The sequence below is a fragment of the Medicago truncatula genome, chromosome 8, assembly GCF_003473485.1.
Source record: "Medicago truncatula cultivar Jemalong A17 chromosome 8, MtrunA17r5.0-ANR, whole genome shotgun sequence".
NCBI classification, from domain to species: domain Eukaryota; kingdom Viridiplantae; phylum Streptophyta; class Magnoliopsida; order Fabales; family Fabaceae; genus Medicago; species Medicago truncatula.
Window position 1 is genome coordinate 31994601 of NC_053049.1, and position 19641 is coordinate 32014241.

General features: G+C 32.7%; 2 protein-coding genes and 1 long non-coding RNA gene across 6 annotated transcripts; 2 read left to right on the forward strand and 1 right to left on the reverse strand.

Moving 5' to 3' along the window:
• The first annotated feature begins 569 nt into the window (after positions 1-569).
• LOC25501494 (inorganic pyrophosphatase TTM2) lies at positions 570-9022 on the forward strand. The gene is made up of 12 exons (XM_013590733.3): positions 570-932; positions 1405-1519; positions 1786-1981; positions 2085-2198; positions 2350-2523; positions 2634-2828; positions 3624-3737; positions 3807-3928; positions 5018-5141; positions 5261-5512; positions 5935-6142; positions 8724-9022. The coding sequence occupies exons 1-12, from the start codon at positions 596-598 to the stop codon at positions 9020-9022; spliced, it is 2250 nt and encodes a 749-aa protein (XP_013446187.2). The 5' UTR covers positions 570-595.
• Positions 9023-9720: 698 nt separating this feature from the next.
• On the reverse strand, positions 9721-12143 carry LOC112417156 (uncharacterized). The gene is made up of 3 exons (XR_003007688.2): positions 11018-12143; positions 10790-10904; positions 9721-9984 (listed from the first exon to the last, which is right to left on the reverse strand). It is a non-coding gene; the product is annotated as an uncharacterized lncRNA (long non-coding RNA).
• Positions 12144-16302: 4159 nt separating this feature from the next.
• LOC25501496 (ankyrin repeat-containing protein BDA1) lies at positions 16303-19307 on the forward strand. 4 transcript variants are annotated; one of them, XM_024772372.2, is made up of 3 exons: positions 16303-16826; positions 17520-18149; positions 18236-19307. In XM_024772372.2, the coding sequence occupies exons 2-3, from the start codon at positions 17544-17546 to the stop codon at positions 19025-19027; spliced, it is 1398 nt and encodes a 465-aa protein (XP_024628140.1). In that variant the 5' UTR covers positions 16303-16826; positions 17520-17543; the 3' UTR covers positions 19028-19307. The 4 variants fall into 4 exon arrangements, with proteins under 4 accessions (XP_024628140.1, XP_039685306.1, XP_024628141.1 ...); XM_039829372.1 differs by lacking the exon at positions 16303-16826 and having other exon boundaries at positions 17065-18149; positions 18236-18559; positions 18897-19307; XM_024772373.2 differs by lacking the exon at positions 16303-16826 and having other exon boundaries at positions 17067-18149; positions 18236-18750; positions 18897-19039.
• The last annotated feature ends 334 nt before the right edge of the window (positions 19308-19641 follow it).

Genomic DNA, 19641 nt, shown 5'->3' on the forward strand with positions numbered 1-19641 from the left:
CCCTAAATTCTAAAATCTTTATCTTGCGGTCCCAATTGCAATTGAAGACCGCAATTTAGAATTTTGAAGAGTAGGCTTTTGATTTTTGGGACTTCATTTGGGACCGGGGGTTTAGCTGCAGTCAAAATCCCCCACGGTCAGGCATTGGTGACTGTCCAATCAAGATCGGACGGTGCTGATTTAAGTACAACATTTTTTAGAACTACTAAATAAAAATTAAATTTGTTTTTTCTAGGGTGTCCAATCAAGATCGAAGGCCCCAAATGTCGTGACAGTGTAAAATCCATTTGGACATGGTTTCATTTTAGAGTTTTTCCCTTTTCTTTTTTTAAATTGTAACGTTTCTCTTTGAATCGAAATGCTGCTTATTTCGTCTCACTTAGTGTATTGATACAACTGTCTCCAATGAAATTTGAACCCAGTCAGAAGTTACAAAGCGAAGCTCTTATCACTAAGCTGACACTTCATGTGACAAAATGATTACAGCATGCAAAAATTACAATATAGATGATATCATTATTTATTATTTTTCATTTTCTTTGTTTTTTGTGTGTAACTGTGTGTGTTTGTTTAGAAGGAAATCAGCATTCCTTCAATGGCACAGGATACCATTGGAGTTGATTCACAACAAAAACATCTCGGTCGCTTAAAAGATCAAGTTCGATTGGTTAAAAGGAAAGACTGCGAACGCTATGAGGTTTCTCCAATCCAGAACAAACTATCATTTGAGAATGGTTTCTCTATAGTGTTCCATGCATTCCAATTGTTGGTCCAGAAAAATGATGGAATGATATTAATAGGGGTAGGGGGTCCTTCTGGGGCTGGAAAGACTGTGTTTGCCGAAAAGATATTCAACTCCATGCCCGATATTGCAGTCATTTCAATGGACAATTACAATGATTCTAGTCGAATTGTCGATGGAAACTTCGATGGTAAATCGCTGTTTCATCTTTTCTTATGTGATGCTTTAGCATTCCTTTTGCGGTGCATATAAAAACTTTCTGCATTTCTTGTTCACCTTTCTTCCAGGATTCTTACCTAATGAATTTAGATAATATTTTCTATTGCCATTAATTTATAGCAGGAATTTCATATAATGACCAGGAGAAGGGAAGATATAAATTAATGGAATAAGCTTAAGTTGTAAGATCTCATAAAATGAAAGTGCTAGTTTTTTCTACCAAAAGTATTTTTTCACATGTTCGTCATTGACTACTTATTGTGTAGTAAACACTAATTTTAAAATGGTTAGCATGATAGAAGTTGCTCATGCATGGAGGATATTAGTATGTTGATGCAACGATAGATTACCTGATCCGCAGAATAACATTTCTCTGTATCACTCTCATTTCATACTTTGATATTTTGACAATATTTTCACCTATATTATATCTCTTTGAGCAGATCCACGCTTAACAGACTACGAAACATTGCTCCGAAATGTTCATGATTTAAAGGCAGGAAAGCCAGTCCAAGTTCCCGTGTATGATTACAAATCCAGTTCACGTACAGGATACAGGTTAATCCTAAGCTACCTCTTAGATTTTTCATAAAGTAAGACAACATTAGCAGTAAGACAACATTATTATTTTTGAGAAGAATAAATTCCATTAGCTTAATTTCTCTTAGAATTTAGAACGAGAGAGTGCAAAGATATGCAAGTCTAAAAAAAAACTTTTGAATTGGACTGGTGTGTTGTGTTTCTGTATTTTGCTATTCCTTAATTTATTAGGCAAATTATAGGCTATGCCTTCAATTTTAGACCGTGTTGTATTTTATTTCCAGGACGGTTGAAGTTCCGAGCTCTCGAATTGTGATTATAGAGGGCATTTATGCTTTGAGTGAGAGGTTGCGACCTCTACTAGACCTTCGAGTATCTGTAACTGGTGGTGTTCATCTTGACCTTATTAAACGAGTTATACGTGATATACAACGTGCTGGTCAAGAACCTCAAGAAATTATTCATCAAATATCTGAGACGGTGCATGCTTTATTTTCATTCCCTTCATTCATTTCTATATACAAAGATTTGGAATGTATTTGTGGTTGCTTAAACAATTTCTCAATTTATTCTGTTTCTGCAGGTATATCCAATGTACAAGGCTTATATTGAGCCAGATCTCCAAACTGCACACATAAAAATAAACAACAAGTTTAATCCATTTTTCGGATTCCAAAGCCCTACTTACATTTTAAAGGTTAGTTCCCAAATAACATCATTGTAGTTATACTTTTGTCACTGTCAGTACATAAGTATAGAAATTCCTGTTAACTCTGATGCTTGTTGTGACCGTTGAATGTCGGTGCTATATAATGCGAGTTACTGATCGATGCTGCAACTTGTTCTAGTCAACCAGGAAAGTAACAGTGGATCAAATCAAAGCTGTTCTCTCCCAAAATTTTGAGGAAACAACTGAGCAAACATATGACATATATCTTCTACCACCTGGTGAAAATCCAGAGAGCTGTCAATCATATTTACGGATGCGAAATAAGGATGGGAAATACAGTCTCATGTTTGAGGTATGCCTCATCCAGTTTTGGTTCCTTTCTTTGAAAAATATTTTAAAATACGAAAAGACAAGAACGGACTTGTTGCCTTGTGTAAACTAATTAATGACTTATACTTCAAGGAATGGGTGACTGAAGATCCATTTGTCATATCACCGAGAATTACTTTTGCGGTCAGTGTGCGTCTTCTTGGTGGACTGATGGCCCTTGGATACACAATAGCAACTATTCTTAAAAGAAGTAGCCATGTCTTATCTGATGATAGGATTTGCGTTAAACTAGATTGGCTTGAGCAATTAAATCGACATTATGTTCAGGTAATGCTTATCTGAGTATCTCTTTAATGCTATTCGACTACAATCAAATGCTTTAGTGAGATTATCATTTGTTTACAATCTTCTGATGTTTTGGATTTGGTGTTTAGATGTACATGTATCAAACAATCCATAATGACTCACTTTCAAAATCCTTTTATCTATTCCTCCTTTCTTCTGATTCTCATGGCTTTATTCAACAGGCCTCATCCTGTATCTGCTAGCTTATGTTGGATCTGACTAGTTTATATGTTTGTTTAACAAAATTATAGTTGTTTAGTAAAAGAATGTATCTCATTAATTATTTATAGCATTTTATCAAACTCGACATAATGTAGCATTTGAATTTAAATCTTATAGCCTTTTTAATTTTTACTCTCAGTTTTCTGTTACAATTTGAGTTAAATTCCTCTTAAATTTACTTAAGAATGATAGAGGAAGAATGAAGAAAAATTTCTATGAGGACATTAAGAATTCTCACGGGCTAATGCAACCATTGCACCCTCAGTGTTGCAACCTTTGTGGCGTTGTGTTTCAAAAGTTTTTGTGATTTAAATTTGCTGGGTTTAGTACTTCTCGTACTTATATCCCTTTCAATATAATTGAATTTGCTGTTCAAAAAAGAAAAATGCAATTGTGGTGTGACGCGGTTACAAACATTTATACATCACATGATGTGATTTGAAATTTGAATCCATGTTTATCATCTTTCAGGTTTTACATTTTGTACTTTAATTTATTCTTTGATTTGTATATATCTTTAATTTGATTGATAGAACATCACATAATAATAAACAGGTACAAGGAACAGATCGATTAGTTGTAAAAAACATAGCACAACAATTGGGTTTGGAAGGTTCGTACGTTCCCCGTACCTACATTGAGCAGATTCAACTTGAAAAGCTTGTAATGGTATGAAAAATTCTTGTCTGCTAGTATCTAGTTTCTTATCATCATTCGCTTTCTAACTATTCCACACAGGCCATGCCAGATGATTTAAGGACAAAACTCAACCTTCATGAGGATTTGTGGTCAAACCCCAAAGCAGCATTTTTAAGAACCTCTAGTGACCGGGTTCCCATGAGACATATACGTATGAGAAGGTGAATATTTTCCATATATATACTCTTTTCTACCGACTCTTTACGACAATCAATCATATATAATATTGCAAGGCTTATAACTGTGCACTGAAATTTTCCTTTAAGCTTGAATGGTGCTTTTTTATTTTTATTTTTTGTTATGTATTGCATTAGAAACATTCTTCTATTTCATCTATCTTGTTTAACTTTCATTGTTGACATTCTCATCCATCTTGTCGTCATTTTGTATGATAGACCCATGATAGTTCAATTATGCGACTTATGGTTTGGTATGTTAACCAATGTTGATCTCTAAGCTAGAAATTTTCTGCTTCCTGCTAAATCTTTATTCCATTTATTCTACTTCTACTTAAATCAAATTCATATGCTCCTAAGGTTTGTCTCAACAGCTCTATTCATTTTTTTCCATAATTTATCTCAACTCTCCAACTAGGTTATATCATCTGCAATAAAACTTGTACTTTGACACCAATTTTTGGATATGTTCAGTATTTCACATGTAAATTCAAATATAATTAAGGGCTCAAATTGTACCAAAAAATAAAATAATAATAATAATAATAATTAAGGCTCAAAGTTAACTCTTGGTGCTGAAAATCTTTATTTTTCGGATATCTCTGAATCAGTCATCATAGTAAGTGTATCACATCCGTGGTTGAACTTCTTGCAGAAAACCAAAATTATTTTCTGTGACATGGGTCTCTTGTCTTAATCTTTGTCCAATCACTCTCTCTTTCTCTTTTGTAGCTTAATAATATGACTCATTCGTTTAATGATCATATAATTTGCACACGTTGGACCTAAATATCTCAATAAATAGCTTTGTGCGTGGAGTCACATTTTCCCCTCCAACCTCATTTCATACCTTAACAAGTGAATTATATGATCTAACTACCTTTTCCTCGTTCATTCTTTTCAATCCTTAAACTAATTGCATATCCATTTTATTTTTTGAATGTTAAGATAAGAGACTTCTGTAGAGTTAGCACATATAGTTGGCAGTTGTATCTGTGATGTCAGCTAAATCTTGGTCCGAGCAATTTCTGTGAATTTAACGAATAATAAGAGGCCAATGTGCATTTTGAACAGTGATATATCGCAGTCAAGTTCAAATCAAAAAGATGAGAATCAAGCAAAAGTAACTGGTTTCGTTTCGAACAATCGAGGATTTCATAAAAGTAATTCAGATTCTGAAACGAAACAGGAAAATCAGGTAAGTTCATTTACTTTTTAGTAATTTCTTAATTTAAATATCATTTTCTATCATTCCATTGAACAAATGATTTGTATAATTCTTAGCTGCATTTGCCATAATATTTTGGTACTTGGCAGGGTGCCATCACTCACCTCTCAGAACAAATTTCATCGCTACATGATAGAATGGGCGAGTTTACAAATCGTATTGAAGAGCTGAACTCAAAGTTAACCATCAAGAAAAATTGTCCAATTCAACAAAATATGTCCGTGCAAGCCGAGTCCTATGATGGTTCTGCTCCCACGTCTTATTTCATCACTAGTTTAAATAATGGTTCCCTAAATGGACTCTCATCACAATTAGCTAAGGAATCACATTTAAGTGATGAGGTATGTATCTTTTCTGATTCTATAATACTTGATTGTTTTTCCACCATGTGTGCTATGTCAACTTCCCATAAGTATCTTAATATTATGATTAAACAATAAGATAAATAAATCAACTGTAAAAAAATGTGGTGTACTTTTTAACGACGTACAACTTATACTCAGCCTTTTGGTGTTCTTCCGATGACTTTTGGCTACTAGGGTGTCAACATAGTTGGGATGTCAGGGGTCATTGTTATGTGAATTCTTTTGCTAAAAATAATAAGTCCGAGCCTATGTGGGATAGATTTCTTTGTACATTGTTCGATCAAATAAGAATTTGTTCTTAGCCTTATAGGCTTATAGCTAGATATTATAAAATGTGCTTGTAACCCTATACATTTATATAACCTTTGTGAATTACTGGATTGCATGTTGATCATCAGATATCAGGTATTGCACGGTGCCAGCGCCATATAATGAATCAGTTAGATAATTTGAACAATCTTTTTTGTCGAAATTTGGAAGAGAAGCCTCATCAGACAAGAAACAACTTGAAAAGTGTAGACTCTTCTTCAGATTCGGGTGGTCGTCATATAATGGTGGCGGTGGCTATTGGTTGTGGTTGTTTGGGAATCTTCTTAATGAAGAAGGGTTTGTTAACCTGAAATTGATTCTTGTAAATATAATCAATGCTATAGGATAGTCTATTTTTCTTTGACATCATGATATTTTAGATTACATAATGCTTTTTTTAGCAAAACTTGAATCATCATTAGTTTCAAGGACAAAATCATAGATAAACTATAAGCTCAGAACCAAAACTTGCATCATCAAGAATTCTAAGAAAAACCAAGATTGACACACTCAAATTTCAACATGTTTATGTTTGTCAGATTCTTGTAATTGATTTCTCCAGTTTAAACTACCTACTTAGGTCAATAATAAGTAAACTAACATGATAAAGTTAACTCTTTGTCTTTGTTTGTTGAAATCTTTCTCGAAATTTTCTTACATTTTCAACTTTTCATATGCTAAATTATATATTTGCATGTTTGTTTTATTTATGAGTGGAAAATTTATCATATAAATCTAGCAGTTAATCTTTTTTTTGTTATTTCAAAATATAACATAGGTGAAATTTGAAAATAGGGTTAACATTGTTTTTGGTCTCCGTAATATTGGACCAATTTGGTTTTAGTCTCAACAATTTTTTTTACTCTATCATTTAAGATGCTCCTATTTTTTAATCAAATAAACCAACCTTCAAAAAATATGATGTGACATTCTGTTGTAACAAACTTTATGCTTAGCTTGACATCGATCATGTGGAGCACTTCGATATTTAATGACTTTAATTGATGTATCAATGAAATGATCACATATATGTTTGTTGTCAACTCACAACTAGAAGTTTGTGTGATTGTTTTCTCAAGTAAGTTGACCAAGAATTTGTTTTGTTTTATGAGTTATTCATAAAGAATTTTATAAGTATCAATTATCAATCGAAATTGATATTAAACAACTTGTAGCATATGCTTATAAAATGGACTTGAAGATCCATTCTTTAGACATCTAAAGTTAATTGTATGATTAATACTTATGCGACCATACCTTCTAAACTCTACTTTGGGAGTCAACAATCATGTATGTTGATGTATTGATTTGCATAATGCCAACAAGTTACCATACGTAAGTCCTCCCCTAAATTTATATTTTGGTTAAGAATTTAATTTTTCTCATCTAAGTAAATTTTTGGATGTGTTGTGTCTATCACAGTTGCTCCAATATAATGCACTTAGATAGAACTTGAAAGAATATTGGGGAAATCTATTTGATAGGAATCTTCATCTATTATAAATTGTATTGAGCCAACTTGTTTACAGTCCAGTAGGCTGATTAGTTTTCCCAATATTAGGGGGAGAGAATAAGCAGCTGAAAATGTAAACCTGAAGTTCAAATGAATAATTTGAAAGGAAATATTATTGTCTCATCTTGATCTTCAAAATATTACTCGTTTGCAAATTTAAATAGATAAAATAGCAGCCGCTAATGCTCCAAACGAAATAGATGTCTTGCAAATGAGTCCCAACCGTCATGAAGCGTGGTAGACCAATCAGTTCCACATATAAAATCCTCAAACAAGAAAAGGAGCTAAAATGAAAGATAACCCAAATAAGGATGTGTAAACTCTAATAGAGTCATCTGACATAATTGATTTGAAGTTCTAGAAGAACTGACCAGGTACCTGAGATGTATGAAAAATAAAGAGATCTCGATAAATTATGTCATGAATGGAATGAGGTTGAACAAAAGTGAAAGTCAACGTTGATGATGTTTTTGCATATAATATAGAGCTATATGTGATTGGTGATAATGAGGATCATGAATTAAAGTCTATAAAAGATTATAGAAAAAAAAATATCTGCAGATGGAAAGAGACAATTCCTGTGAAATCAAACTCGCTTTGTAAAGCTAAACTTTTTGGACTTGTAGTCCCCACACTTGAAGATGTGAAGTTAATTAGATATATACAAGTTTTCGCGCGAAAGAGAATTACATTGATAAAATATACATATGTAAAGAGTTTGATATGTTCACCGGAAGTGAGCTGATACATGTCTAACGTTTATGTTTAAGAGATATATTCACCTGAAATGAATTCAAGAACTTTTTCTTACTTGATTAAGTTTAGTATCACATGAAAGACTCAATTTATATGAAAAATGTATTGCAATATAGTTGTATGACCCACATGATAGTGATGAGTATATGAAACTCTGAAAGAGTTAATTTTCGTGAGATATTGAAGAAATGACATCATATGTCCATTTTAATGTATTTTATTAATTATATATATATTGTGATATTTTGTTTTTTTTTTTGTCAATATTAATATAAGTATATGGTGGTGTCGGTATTGTGGCCAAATATTTATGTACGTTTATCATTTTTGTAATGTTTTAATAATAGTTTCTTTGTTTTTTATTTATTTATTAATAGTTCTTTAATTTATTAGGTAAGCTCATCACTATGATGAGTGAGTAATCCTCTTCTTGTCATTGGATCATGGAAAATAGTATAAGGATGAACTTTTCAGTCTCTTTCTTTTATTTTGTTGTGGAACTTAAAAGCCTTAATCTAGAGCTTTAGTATTTTTAAGAAAAATCAAGGTAACATAATTTTTTAAATCAAGCTTTAATCAAGTTATATTCTTATTGTGTGTTCTGCCGAGATCATTTGAAATCTTCAAGGATATCAAACTCTGGTAAAGAAGGCACTGTCACCATGGAGGAAGTTCAAGCGGCTTTAAGACCCAAGGAGTTGACCAAGTCCAAGAACTTGAGAGCGGATGAAAACAGTGAAGGCCTAAGTGTTTCAAGAGGAAATGGTGGTGGTAGAGGTAACCACGGAAGCTCAAAGAGAGGCAACAAGTTAAAGTATAAATGCTTTAAGTGTCACAAGATGGATCACTTCAAAAGGGATTGTCCGGAGGACATTGATAACTCCACGCAAGTTGTCTCTGAGGATTAGGAGGATGCAGGTGCTTTGGTGGTCCACTTTGTAGTTTTACAAATTAGTGATGCTGCATTTTTTCTCTTCTTCGACAAAGGAGAACTTGAGAGAGAACATGAAAAGACTATGATTATCATTTACATTAATATGCCAAAAATATAAAATCGAAAATCATATGATCAAATTAATATTACAATACGTAAACAACCAATTCGAATCTTGTATTGCCAAGAATGAAACTCTCCATCAAAATACGAAGGAAATTTCCATGCCAAAATTTCCCTATAGCTTCTCCTCAAAATTTGACATTAATTCAAAGGGTATGTTAAGGATGATTCTAAGAACCTTAAATTTATCTCCTAAAGGATCATATCCAAAATGTGTTAGAAGCTTGAACTTGGGATACAAATCTATATTGGTGTCACGGGGGAGGCTAACAACTTGTCAGGTTGTTGGGTTACATATATGGGAAATGATAGATACAGTGACAAAATAACAAATTTAATTGGTTGAGATATTTTCTTGATAAATTTTTGATAAAAACTCTCTTGATAAATAACAATGCTCTACATATATTAGTGTGTCGATATTGGGATTGTAATTCCATCTAGGATATGAGCAAATCAAACCATTTACACTTTGTACATCAAATGTATCAGAACATTTGGGCATGGACAAAATGTGTGTAATGTGTGTGGACAAAGACATGTGATTTATTTGATGGGTGATAACTTATGTGATATGTTTCTATTAAAAAAAGATTAGATATGTAGCTTTATTATTCATTGCTCTTATTTTTTTGAAAATAAAATAAAATAATACATTTTGAAATATGGATCGGGCTTCCCCATTGGACTGGGCTCATTTTTAGTAGCCCATAAATCAAGTTAGCCGACCCACTCTAACCCATTTATATAAGACTATTACTTTTCCCACCCTGCTGCCTTCTCGTGCGCCCTGCAAAATTTCCAAAAATACCCCTGGTCCGAATTATATAATCCGGACCAGATTGTTAGTGTTTCCGGAAACTAAATCCGGACCAGATGTTATGTGCTTTTTTGTGTGTTTCTTTGATGTCAAGGGTCTCTGTTGACCGTTATATGAACTCCACACAAGCTGCAATGCTATTGCAGGGTTCATATGAACGGTCAACAATGACCATGATACCACCAACACCCCTAAAAAACTAAAAACATTTGAAGAAAAGAGGTGAAGTGAAGACCATGACAGTCAACTGATTATTATTTGATTCATTCTCATAGATATGCACAGAAGATCGGAAAAGCAAAGATTTCTTATGTTAGCTATGACTCTGTGGTTGAAAAAATGTGGTGTGAGTGGCTAGGCGGAAATGATCCTAATGCGTATTTTGTGGATCGCAAAAGTTATGTTAATGTCATAATATTGCCATTTAGGAATGATTTGGGTAGGTATGAACCGGAAAATGGAATTGGAGCAAAAAAATGTTTCATATGTAATCAAAAGATGATTGTTGGCTAAGATGTGGCAATGCTACACCCAAATACTTCAACTTCTGGAAATATACTGTGCTGCTCTCGTGCAAACTTTAAGGTATCGAGATAAGGGTCTCCGAAGGCCTTGGTATCAACTCAAGGTAAAAACTTTACTACATCACTTAACATGTTTAGTAATAAGACTTATATCGAAAACATGTTATAATGAGTTTGAGGTATGTTCCTATTTTAATCATGGTATATGTATCTGATGGTATAAAGGGTACATACAAAACTATTTTTCATTCTAACAAGGTTAATCATGGTTTACCGTTTCCATTTATTGTAGATGTCCAGGGTGAAATCTAAGATACTGCAGGCAAAGAATGAATGCTTCAAGAGTCCAGAGTGTTTTGCTAAATGGCTCATTTGGTCTCCATTTTCCCCTGCAATCGAAAGACAAGAAGGTCTTTTAACATTTCTGCATTTAAAATCATTCAAAAAACATACATAGATATTCATAAATTTCTAATCTGATTGCAGGGAAAAGTGAGATTACAAAAGTTCGTGCAATTTTATCGTGCTTAGTATCAGACTTATGATTATCCGAGTCAGCTTTTAGGTTGAATTTTCATTGTGTTGTTGATGTATGTATGTGTAATAAGTATAAGAATCGAATCAGTAAAGACGAACTGAATTTTATTTGTTTTGCGGATGAACATTTTCACAGAGAATTGAAACTGAGTTGTGAGAGGATGTCATTGTTTGTCTTAAGTTTGTGTTAGAGGTTGTCATGAAGAGATATTGAAGTGGTTGTGACTGGTTACTTACTGCATACATTTATCATAATTTGAAGAGCATCGTTGAGGAGGTTAAAATTCAAGACTGGTGTTGGTTAAATGCAAGGGTAATTAGGAAGTTTAATTATTTGGTAAATCAGTGGTGTGAAAATCTTGCAAACAAACTGTTAGGAGTACATTATGGAAGAGATTACTGTGAAGCATAAGGTAATTAGGTAGATGGAAAATGATGACCAATGATTATTACAACTTTCAATATAAGAGGATTGGGGGTGTTTTGAAGAGGAATAAAGTTAGAGAGTTGGTGAGGGTTCATAAAGTTTATTTTTTGGCTCTTCGAGAAACGAAGATGAAGGTTATTACACCTAATTTTTGCTATAATTTATGGGGGAGCGAGGATTGTGAGCGGTCCTTTCCTCCGTCGGAAGGAAATAGTGGATGTATCCTATTTTTGTGGAATAAAGTCAATTCTAGATTAAATTTCACGTTTGCTGCTGAAGGTTTTGTGCGGGTATGTTTGGATCGAGGAGTTCAAAGAATAAGATGTTATGTAATCAATGTGTATGGAGGCTAGAAGAAGTTTGGGGGAGGAGTATGGTGCATTTTAGACTATTTTAATGCGGGGGGGGGGGGGGGGCTCTTTGGGTGCTTTCGAGAGATGTGTCGGACCATTATCCATTGGTTTTTAATTTTAAATTTGATGGTTGGGTACACACATAGAAAGTTGAAGAGGCATTCATCATGACACACAAAATGAATTCAAGGGAGATAAAAAGCAAATACTATGCAATTGTTTTTTGCTGAACTGTTTTTTAACGTGTTCCATTTAGTAATTTTACAATTTTGAAACTCAATCCCTAGCTTTCTTTGCTGTAATGGGGAGAAAGTTCCAGAACATGGGTCCCACCAAAAAGATACTCAATCCCTAGCTTTCTTCGCTGTAATGGGGAGAAAGTTTCAGAACATGGGTCCCACCAAAAAGATACTTTCTTTCCACTCTTACAAAGCAACCAAACAAGGGAAACCCGTTTTTCCATAAACTTTCTTTTCTCTCTGTTTTATTTCCTTCTTATGTACCAAACATACCCTAAAACTTTCATAAGAACTTCCTTCTAGATTGCAACTTTAATTTCACAACTTCTTTAATCTCCCTCCTTCAATTTTTTTTCTCTTTAATCTCCTAACTTAATCAAGTGAGTTTGACATCCCCCCATAGGTAAGCAACAACTGTAAACCTTTTCTTTTAAAAGAAGATAAATAGTATTACCCCTGACTTTTCCCCTTCATGAATCGAATCCACTACCCTATCGTGTAAAGGTATGACAAACGAGAAAATAATAATAATAAATACAAATTTTAACTTAATCACACTTATCAATTGTACACTTTATGATCATCGAGAGCTTAACTCAGTTGATAGGGACAATAGATAATATATGCAAGGTCTGGGGTTCAAACCCTGACCACCATAAAAAAAGTTGAACACTTTATCTCGATTATAATACTCCTAAATAAACATATTTTTCTCTCATCTAAAAAAAACACTTCCTTTACTTTTATAAAAAGTTTTGTTCATAAAACTCATTAGCTATAAAAAGATTTTTGAGGCTCCAATGGGATTTCTCTTTGATTCATTATAAGTAAATAGTATTTTATTTTACAAATATAGAAGTTTCTTTATATAAAATGAAATAAATTAAAATTGTAAAAAATTGTAAATTGGAATATTGTAGTTCTCCATATCATAATTCATTTAAGAGAAGAGAAACTCTTCTATTATTTATTTATTATATCCAGATGGTATGTTTTTTATACAATGACACGTGGATGTATTAATATGAAATCGCTAATAGAAAAACATTTGTAATTCTTCGTGACCTTAACTCAATTGACAGGGACATCGCATAATATATGCAGAAGCTGAATTTAAATCCCGGACACCCCACTTCTCCATATTTGAATTGTGTGAGTTTCAGCCACTAAGATACTTAACAAAAAAAAAAAAACAAATAACATTTGTAGGGGTGAGCACAAAATCCGAACCCGCCCACCAACCGAAATATCAGAGTCACCTGCGGGTCCATCGGGCGGATTAAAACGGGTCTCGGGGTGAAGAAATACTAAAAAATAGGGTCTGTGTGGGTTTAGACGGTTGGGCCCGATTTTTACAAATCCAAAACCATGTAACCCGACCTATAAAAAAAATTTACTCCACAAAACCCAATCCATTATACATATTCATACACAATACCCTCAAATATATATAATTCATCATCTCTTCTTGTTAAATTTTTTATAACGTGATATTTTAATGATTGCTATGATACTTTGATCTATGACCTTTTTCTTTTTAATTTGTTGATGAAAGTCTTATTAAAAAAATAGCCAGATAATTTTGAGATGAATAAAAAAAATATTGGAGAAATAACCAAAGCAACCCACCCGATCAAACCGAGACTCATCCAAACCAAAACCCGCACAAACCGTATTAATTTGTGGGCGGAATTGGGTCTTTAAATTTGATGATCGGTTTCATGCATCTTACCGAGTTTGGGCTCGAACCCACCCGAACCCGACCGTTGCTCTACCCTAAACATTTGTAAATGTTTTCGAAAAGATCCATAGAAATGGATTCCTCTTTATAATAAATATAGATATAGACATAGATATAGATGAAAATTTTAACTTCTTAACTCCGGTGAACATTTTTTTTTTTTTAAAGAGGAGCAATAGCGTTCTCCTCAACTTCCGCCCTTCATGAATCGAATCCACTACCCTTTTGGTTGAAGGTAAACATAACAAAAGATAAATAATAAAAAGTAATATAATTCTTTAATTGATCACGCGTTTCAATTGCACATTTTCTTTCGGTTATAATACTCCTAAATAAACATTTTTTTCTCATCTAAATAAAAAAACTTCCTTCACTTTCATAAAAAGTTTCCTTCTTACAAAAACCTAGGTTGCACATTCTTTGCCAGCGTGTGGTCCTTGGTCCTTCAATGGTTGCGTATCTCCTTCATCGCCCAACTGCAGTTCACGATCATCTTCTTCAGTTCAGTCTCCTGGATGGGTTCTCGAGATCAACACATTATTTCTTCAAAATAATCTGACTAGCTTGTGTCTGGGTTATTTGGAAGGAAAGGAACAATCAGGTGTTTAATTAGAAGGCACAAGACTCACATTCTATTTCAGACAAAGTTAAGCTGCTTTCTTTACTTTGATTAAAGGCTAATATGGTTACTTTTGATTTCGACTACCACGACCGGTGGTGGCGCACCCTTTATCTTGTATAGGTGTCATGTTGTAATCTTCGGTCTATTTTGTTTTTTTTTTCATCGTGCGCTCTTTTGAGGCGCAAGTGACTTAACTTTGTAATAATTTTTTAGTGGTTCTCTTTTGCATGCCTTGTGCTAGAGGAATCACTTGTGTGGTTAGTAATATTGGCTTGTTTAGAAAAAAATTAGCAATCATTTATTTATTATATCAAGATTGTACGTTTTTTATACAATAACACGTGGTTGTTGTATTAATATGAAATAGCTAATATAATAACATTTGTAACTTCACGCAAGCTTAGCTCAATTGGCAGAAACATTGCATAATATATGTAGGGGTCGGGGATTTAAATCCCGGATGCTTCACTTATCCACATTTAAAATGTGTGAACTTCAGCCACTAAGTTACTTTGACAAAAAAAAAGAATAACATTTGTAAATGTTTTCGAAAAGATTCGTAATGATTTCGAAAAGGTTCATAGAAATGGATTCCTCTTTATAATAAATATAGATATAGACATAGATACATATAAAAATTTTAACTTCTTAACTCCTTTAATCATTCCCTAAAAAAAAACTCCTTTAATCCTTTAAATTCATCAAGCGAGTTTGACATCCCCCAATAGCTAAGCAAACAATTGTAAACATTTTTTTAAGAAAAAAAGGTGACCAATAGTGTTCTCCTCAACTTCCACCCTTCATGAATTGAATCCGCTACCCTTTAGGTTAAATGTAAACATAACAAAAGAACAAATAATTGATCACACGTTTCAATTGCACATTTTCTTTCGGTTATAATACTCCTAAATAAATATATTTTTCTCTCATCTAAATAAATAAAAAATAAAAATTTCCTTCACTTTCATAAAAAGTTTCCTTCTTACAACTCACTAGCTTCTTATTTTTTTTTTTTTTTTTTTTGTATAAATAGTGATTTGAGGGTCCAATGTGATTTCATTCTTCTTTTTTTATTTTTTTTTTTTTTTTTTTTTTTTATAAATAGTGATTTGAGGGTCCAATGTGGTTTCACTTTGATTCATCATAAAGCAATGAGTATTTTTCTTTTACAATTGTAGAATTTTTTTTCAATAGAAAAATAATTAAATTACAAATTTTAAAAAATGGTAAATAGGAGCATTTGTAGGTCTCCATATCATAATTCCTTTTAGTGAATAATTTGGCAAACATTTATTTATTACATCCACATTGTATTTTTTTTTAAAATGTAATGTGGCTGTATTAATATGAAATCGTTAATAGAATGGCATTTATAAATGTTTCCTAAAATGTTCCACAAATGTGGCTGTATATATATATATATATATATATATATATATATATGAAAACTCTAAATTCTTAACTTTTTTAATCCCTTAATTTAATCTAGTGAGTTTGATATCCCCCAATAAGTAAGAAAACAGTTGTAAATATTTTTTAAAAAAGAGGACCAATAGTGTCTCCTCAACTTTCCCCCTTCATGAATCGAATCCGGTACCTTATCGGTTGAAAGTAAACATAACAAAAGAACAAAAAATAACAAGTAATATAATTTTTTAATTGATCACGCGTTTTGCACATTTTCTTTCGGTTATAATACTCCTAAGAAACATATTTTTCTCTCATCTAAAAGAAAACTTCCTTTACTTGTATAAAAAGTTTTGTTCATAAAACTCATTAGCTTTTTATTCTTCTTTTTCATAAATAGGTTTTTGAGGCTCCAATGGGATTTATCTTTGATTCATTATAAGCAATAAGTATTTTCTTTTACAAATATAGAAGTTTTATTTTTATATAAAATGAAAAAAATTAAAATTTTAAAAAATTGTAAATTGGAATATTTAGCAATCATTTCTTTATTATATCCAGATGGTATATTTTTTATACAATGACACATGGATGTATTAATATGAAATCGCTAATAGAAAAACATTTGTAACTCCCCGTGAGCTTAGCCCAATTGACAGAGATATTACATAATATATGTAGGAGCAGGATTCGAATTTTGGATGTCCCACTTTTTCATATTTAAAGTGTGGGAGCTTCAGCCACTAAATTACTTGACAAAAAAAATAACATTTGTAAATGTTTTCGGAAAGGTTCATAATGATTTCGAAAAGGTCCATAGAAATAGAATACTCTGTATAATAAATATAGATATTGATGTAGACATAGATACATATGGGAATTTTAACTTCTTAACTCCAGTGAACATTTTTTTTTTTAAAAGAGGACTAATAGTGTTCTCAATTTCCACCTTCATGAATCGAATCCACTGCCCTTTTGGTTGAAGGTAAACATAACAAAAGATAATTAATAAAAAGTAATTTAATTTTTTAATTGATCATGCGTTTCAGTTGTACATTTTGTTTCGGTTATAATACTCCTAAATAAACATATTTTTTTCTCATCTAAATATAAAAAAAAAAAAAATTCCTTCACTTTCATAAAAGTTTCCTTCTTACAACTCATTAGCTTCTTATTCTTCTTTTTTATAAATACTTATTTGAGGGTCCAATGTGATTTCACTTTGATTCATCATAAGCAATGAGTATTTTTGTTTTACAATTATAGAAGGTTTTTTTTAATAGAAAAATAAATAAATTACAATTTAAAAAAAATTGTAAATAAAATAAATATTTTTTCGATTATATGTATTTTCTATTCGTATTTTTTGTTGTTGGTGTGAACCGGATGTTTTACGCGTAATTGTAGAGTTTAATATCTGGAACTAATTAAGACCACAAGAGGATAAACTATTCCTCATAAAATTTAACATTGTGGTGTGTCTATAGCTGGATTTGAACCAGACCTCTCCTGATTAAGTACTTTCAACGTCTTTTAGCTCATCGACCGAGGAACTAACTTTCACCGACTTAATAAAGTAAAATTGATAAATGAAAAGTGTTATTTTATACTTTATGAAAGAATAAGAGGCTTATTTTATGGCAATGGTAGCTTGACATATTTCATACCGTAATTGCAGTTGCAGTTTCAAACATAAAAACCAATGACCAATCTTGATATACTTAGACCTGCAGCTGAAGCGGGTAATATAGAAGACCTCTATACTGTAATTGAAAAAGTCCCATCTATTTTGAGGGAGATAGATTTAGAACAATTTGTTGAAACTCCTTTGCATATCGCCGCATTTAACGGTCATCTTCCTTTTGCCATCGAGGTTATGAATTTGAAACCTTCATTAGCTTTCAAGCTAAATAAGCAAGGATTCAGCCCTATCCACCTTGCGATGCAAAAGAAAGAAAAGACAATGGTGTTGTGTTTTGTTGACATGAACAAGGACCTTGTCAGAGTTAAAGGGAAGGAAGGCTTGACTCCTCTTCATTATGCAAGCCAAATTGGAGAGGTTGACCTTTTAGCTTACTTTCTCAACGCATGTCCTGAATCTATTGAATACTTGACTGTGAGGTGCGAGACCGCACTTCATATTGCTATTAATAATGCACAGTTCGACGCCCTAAAAGTACTAGTTGGCTGGCTGGAAAAAAATTACAGGATAGGTGCTATAGATATGGAAAATAAAATACTGAACCAGAAGGATGTGGCAGGCAACACTATTTTGCACATTTCAGCTTCAACAAGTGATCAACATGAGGTAATCATTCTTCTTAGTATTTTAGCAGCTAACATGAATGATCTCTAACAATTGCATTGTTCATTGATTATTAATCGGTATGACAGGCAGTTCGATTGTTGGTAAATACTAAAATAAATTTGAAGACAAAGAACTTTGAGGACAAAACAGCATTAGACGTAGCAACTACGGAGAGCAAGAAAATATTATGCAGTGCCGGAGCAAAATCTGGCACCGAAGTCATCGATGCTCACACACCTGCATATAAACTAAGTTCAGAGACCACTATTATTGATAAACTGTCAATTTATATGCTTCGCATATCACGAAATATAAAAGATGAGCAACGTAACACTATGTTGATAGTTGCAGCCCTTGTTGTGACTGCCACCTATCAATCAGTACTAAGTCCCCCTGGTGGAGTTTATCAGGTTAATGCTAGTGACAAAAATTTGAACATCACTTCCTCCAATTCTACTATTTCTACCCTAGGAAATGCTGGAAAATCGGTCATGTCAGAAGTTGATTTCTTTCGGTTTTCATTTTGGAATATAGTTTCCTTTTTGATATCAATTGCAGTAATAATTATTTTAACTCCAACTGGAAAAGAGGGCAGTCCGATGTACGTTCCAGTGACTTGGTTTACCCTTAGTTATCTATATTCTATGCGGGTGATATCCCCCACGTATACACATTTCAATTCTGTGTTTGTTCAGATATTTTTTGATTTAATTGTGTTTTCCAGTATCATTTTCTCGATAATTGCAGGGTACTTTAGTTTCCAGAAGTGGATAAAAGCTAAGAAACTAAGAAGATCAGTGTTAAGGCATCGCAATATAGCAGAAACAACAACCATGGTTGTGGTAAAGGACCTAGAAAATATGGACTCACAGATTTAAACAACATGGAATGTTGCAAATTTTAATGTTCTTTGTCAGTATTGGCATCATTGTATATTAAGGCTAGGTGGTGGATGGTGGGGGTTTTTCCTTCTTAGTTGTAGTGGCCGGAGTCTTTTCTAGCTCGATGGGGTTGGGTTCTGTTGGTTGTTGTTAACCTCTGCGGGTGTTTTCTGTGTATTTGGTGGCTGGAATGTTCCTGCCTTTTCTGTTCCACTGCTTGTGCTGGGTTCTAGTTGTAATAAATTTAAACTCTTTAATTGTATTAACTGTTTTTTGAGAGGATGTGTATTAACTGATTTGGACACTACAACATGATTGAGATTTAGTAACAATTGAAAATTGTAACCAAATCAAGAAAAATGTTACTAATTAAATTTAGCAACATTTGAGCAATTGTTAGTTAAAGCGCGTGTTACTAAAAAGCTTCGGTACATTTTGTTGCATTGTTAGGTAAAGCTCGTGTTACTAACATTTTGTTGCATTATTAGTAATAGTAAAAAATCTCTATATTAGTTACTAAAACATGGAAATGTAGTTGTGTGGAAGTGGATTAACACATTTTCCATTTTAATAATTAAGTAAGTAAATGTTCTTTGGAAGAAAATTGATTT

Excerpts from the sequence above, each read along its gene's own strand:
- LOC25501494 (XM_013590733.3), top strand. The coding sequence starts at position 596 with ATGGCACAGGATACCATTGGAGTTGATTCACAACAAAAACATCTCGGT. Across the intron at positions 1,520-1,785 it reads AGTTCACGTACAGGATACAG|GACGGTTGAAGTTCCGAGCT; the intron begins GTTAATCCTAAG and ends TTTTATTTCCAG. Across the intron at positions 2,524-2,633 it reads AATACAGTCTCATGTTTGAG|GAATGGGTGACTGAAGATCC; the intron begins GTATGCCTCATC and ends TTATACTTCAAG.
- LOC25501496 (XM_024772372.2), top strand. The coding sequence starts at position 17,544 with ATGACCAATCTTGATATACTTAGACCTGCAGCTGAAGCGGGTAATATA. Across the intron at positions 18,150-18,235 it reads CAACAAGTGATCAACATGAG|GCAGTTCGATTGTTGGTAAA; the intron begins GTAATCATTCTT and ends TCGGTATGACAG.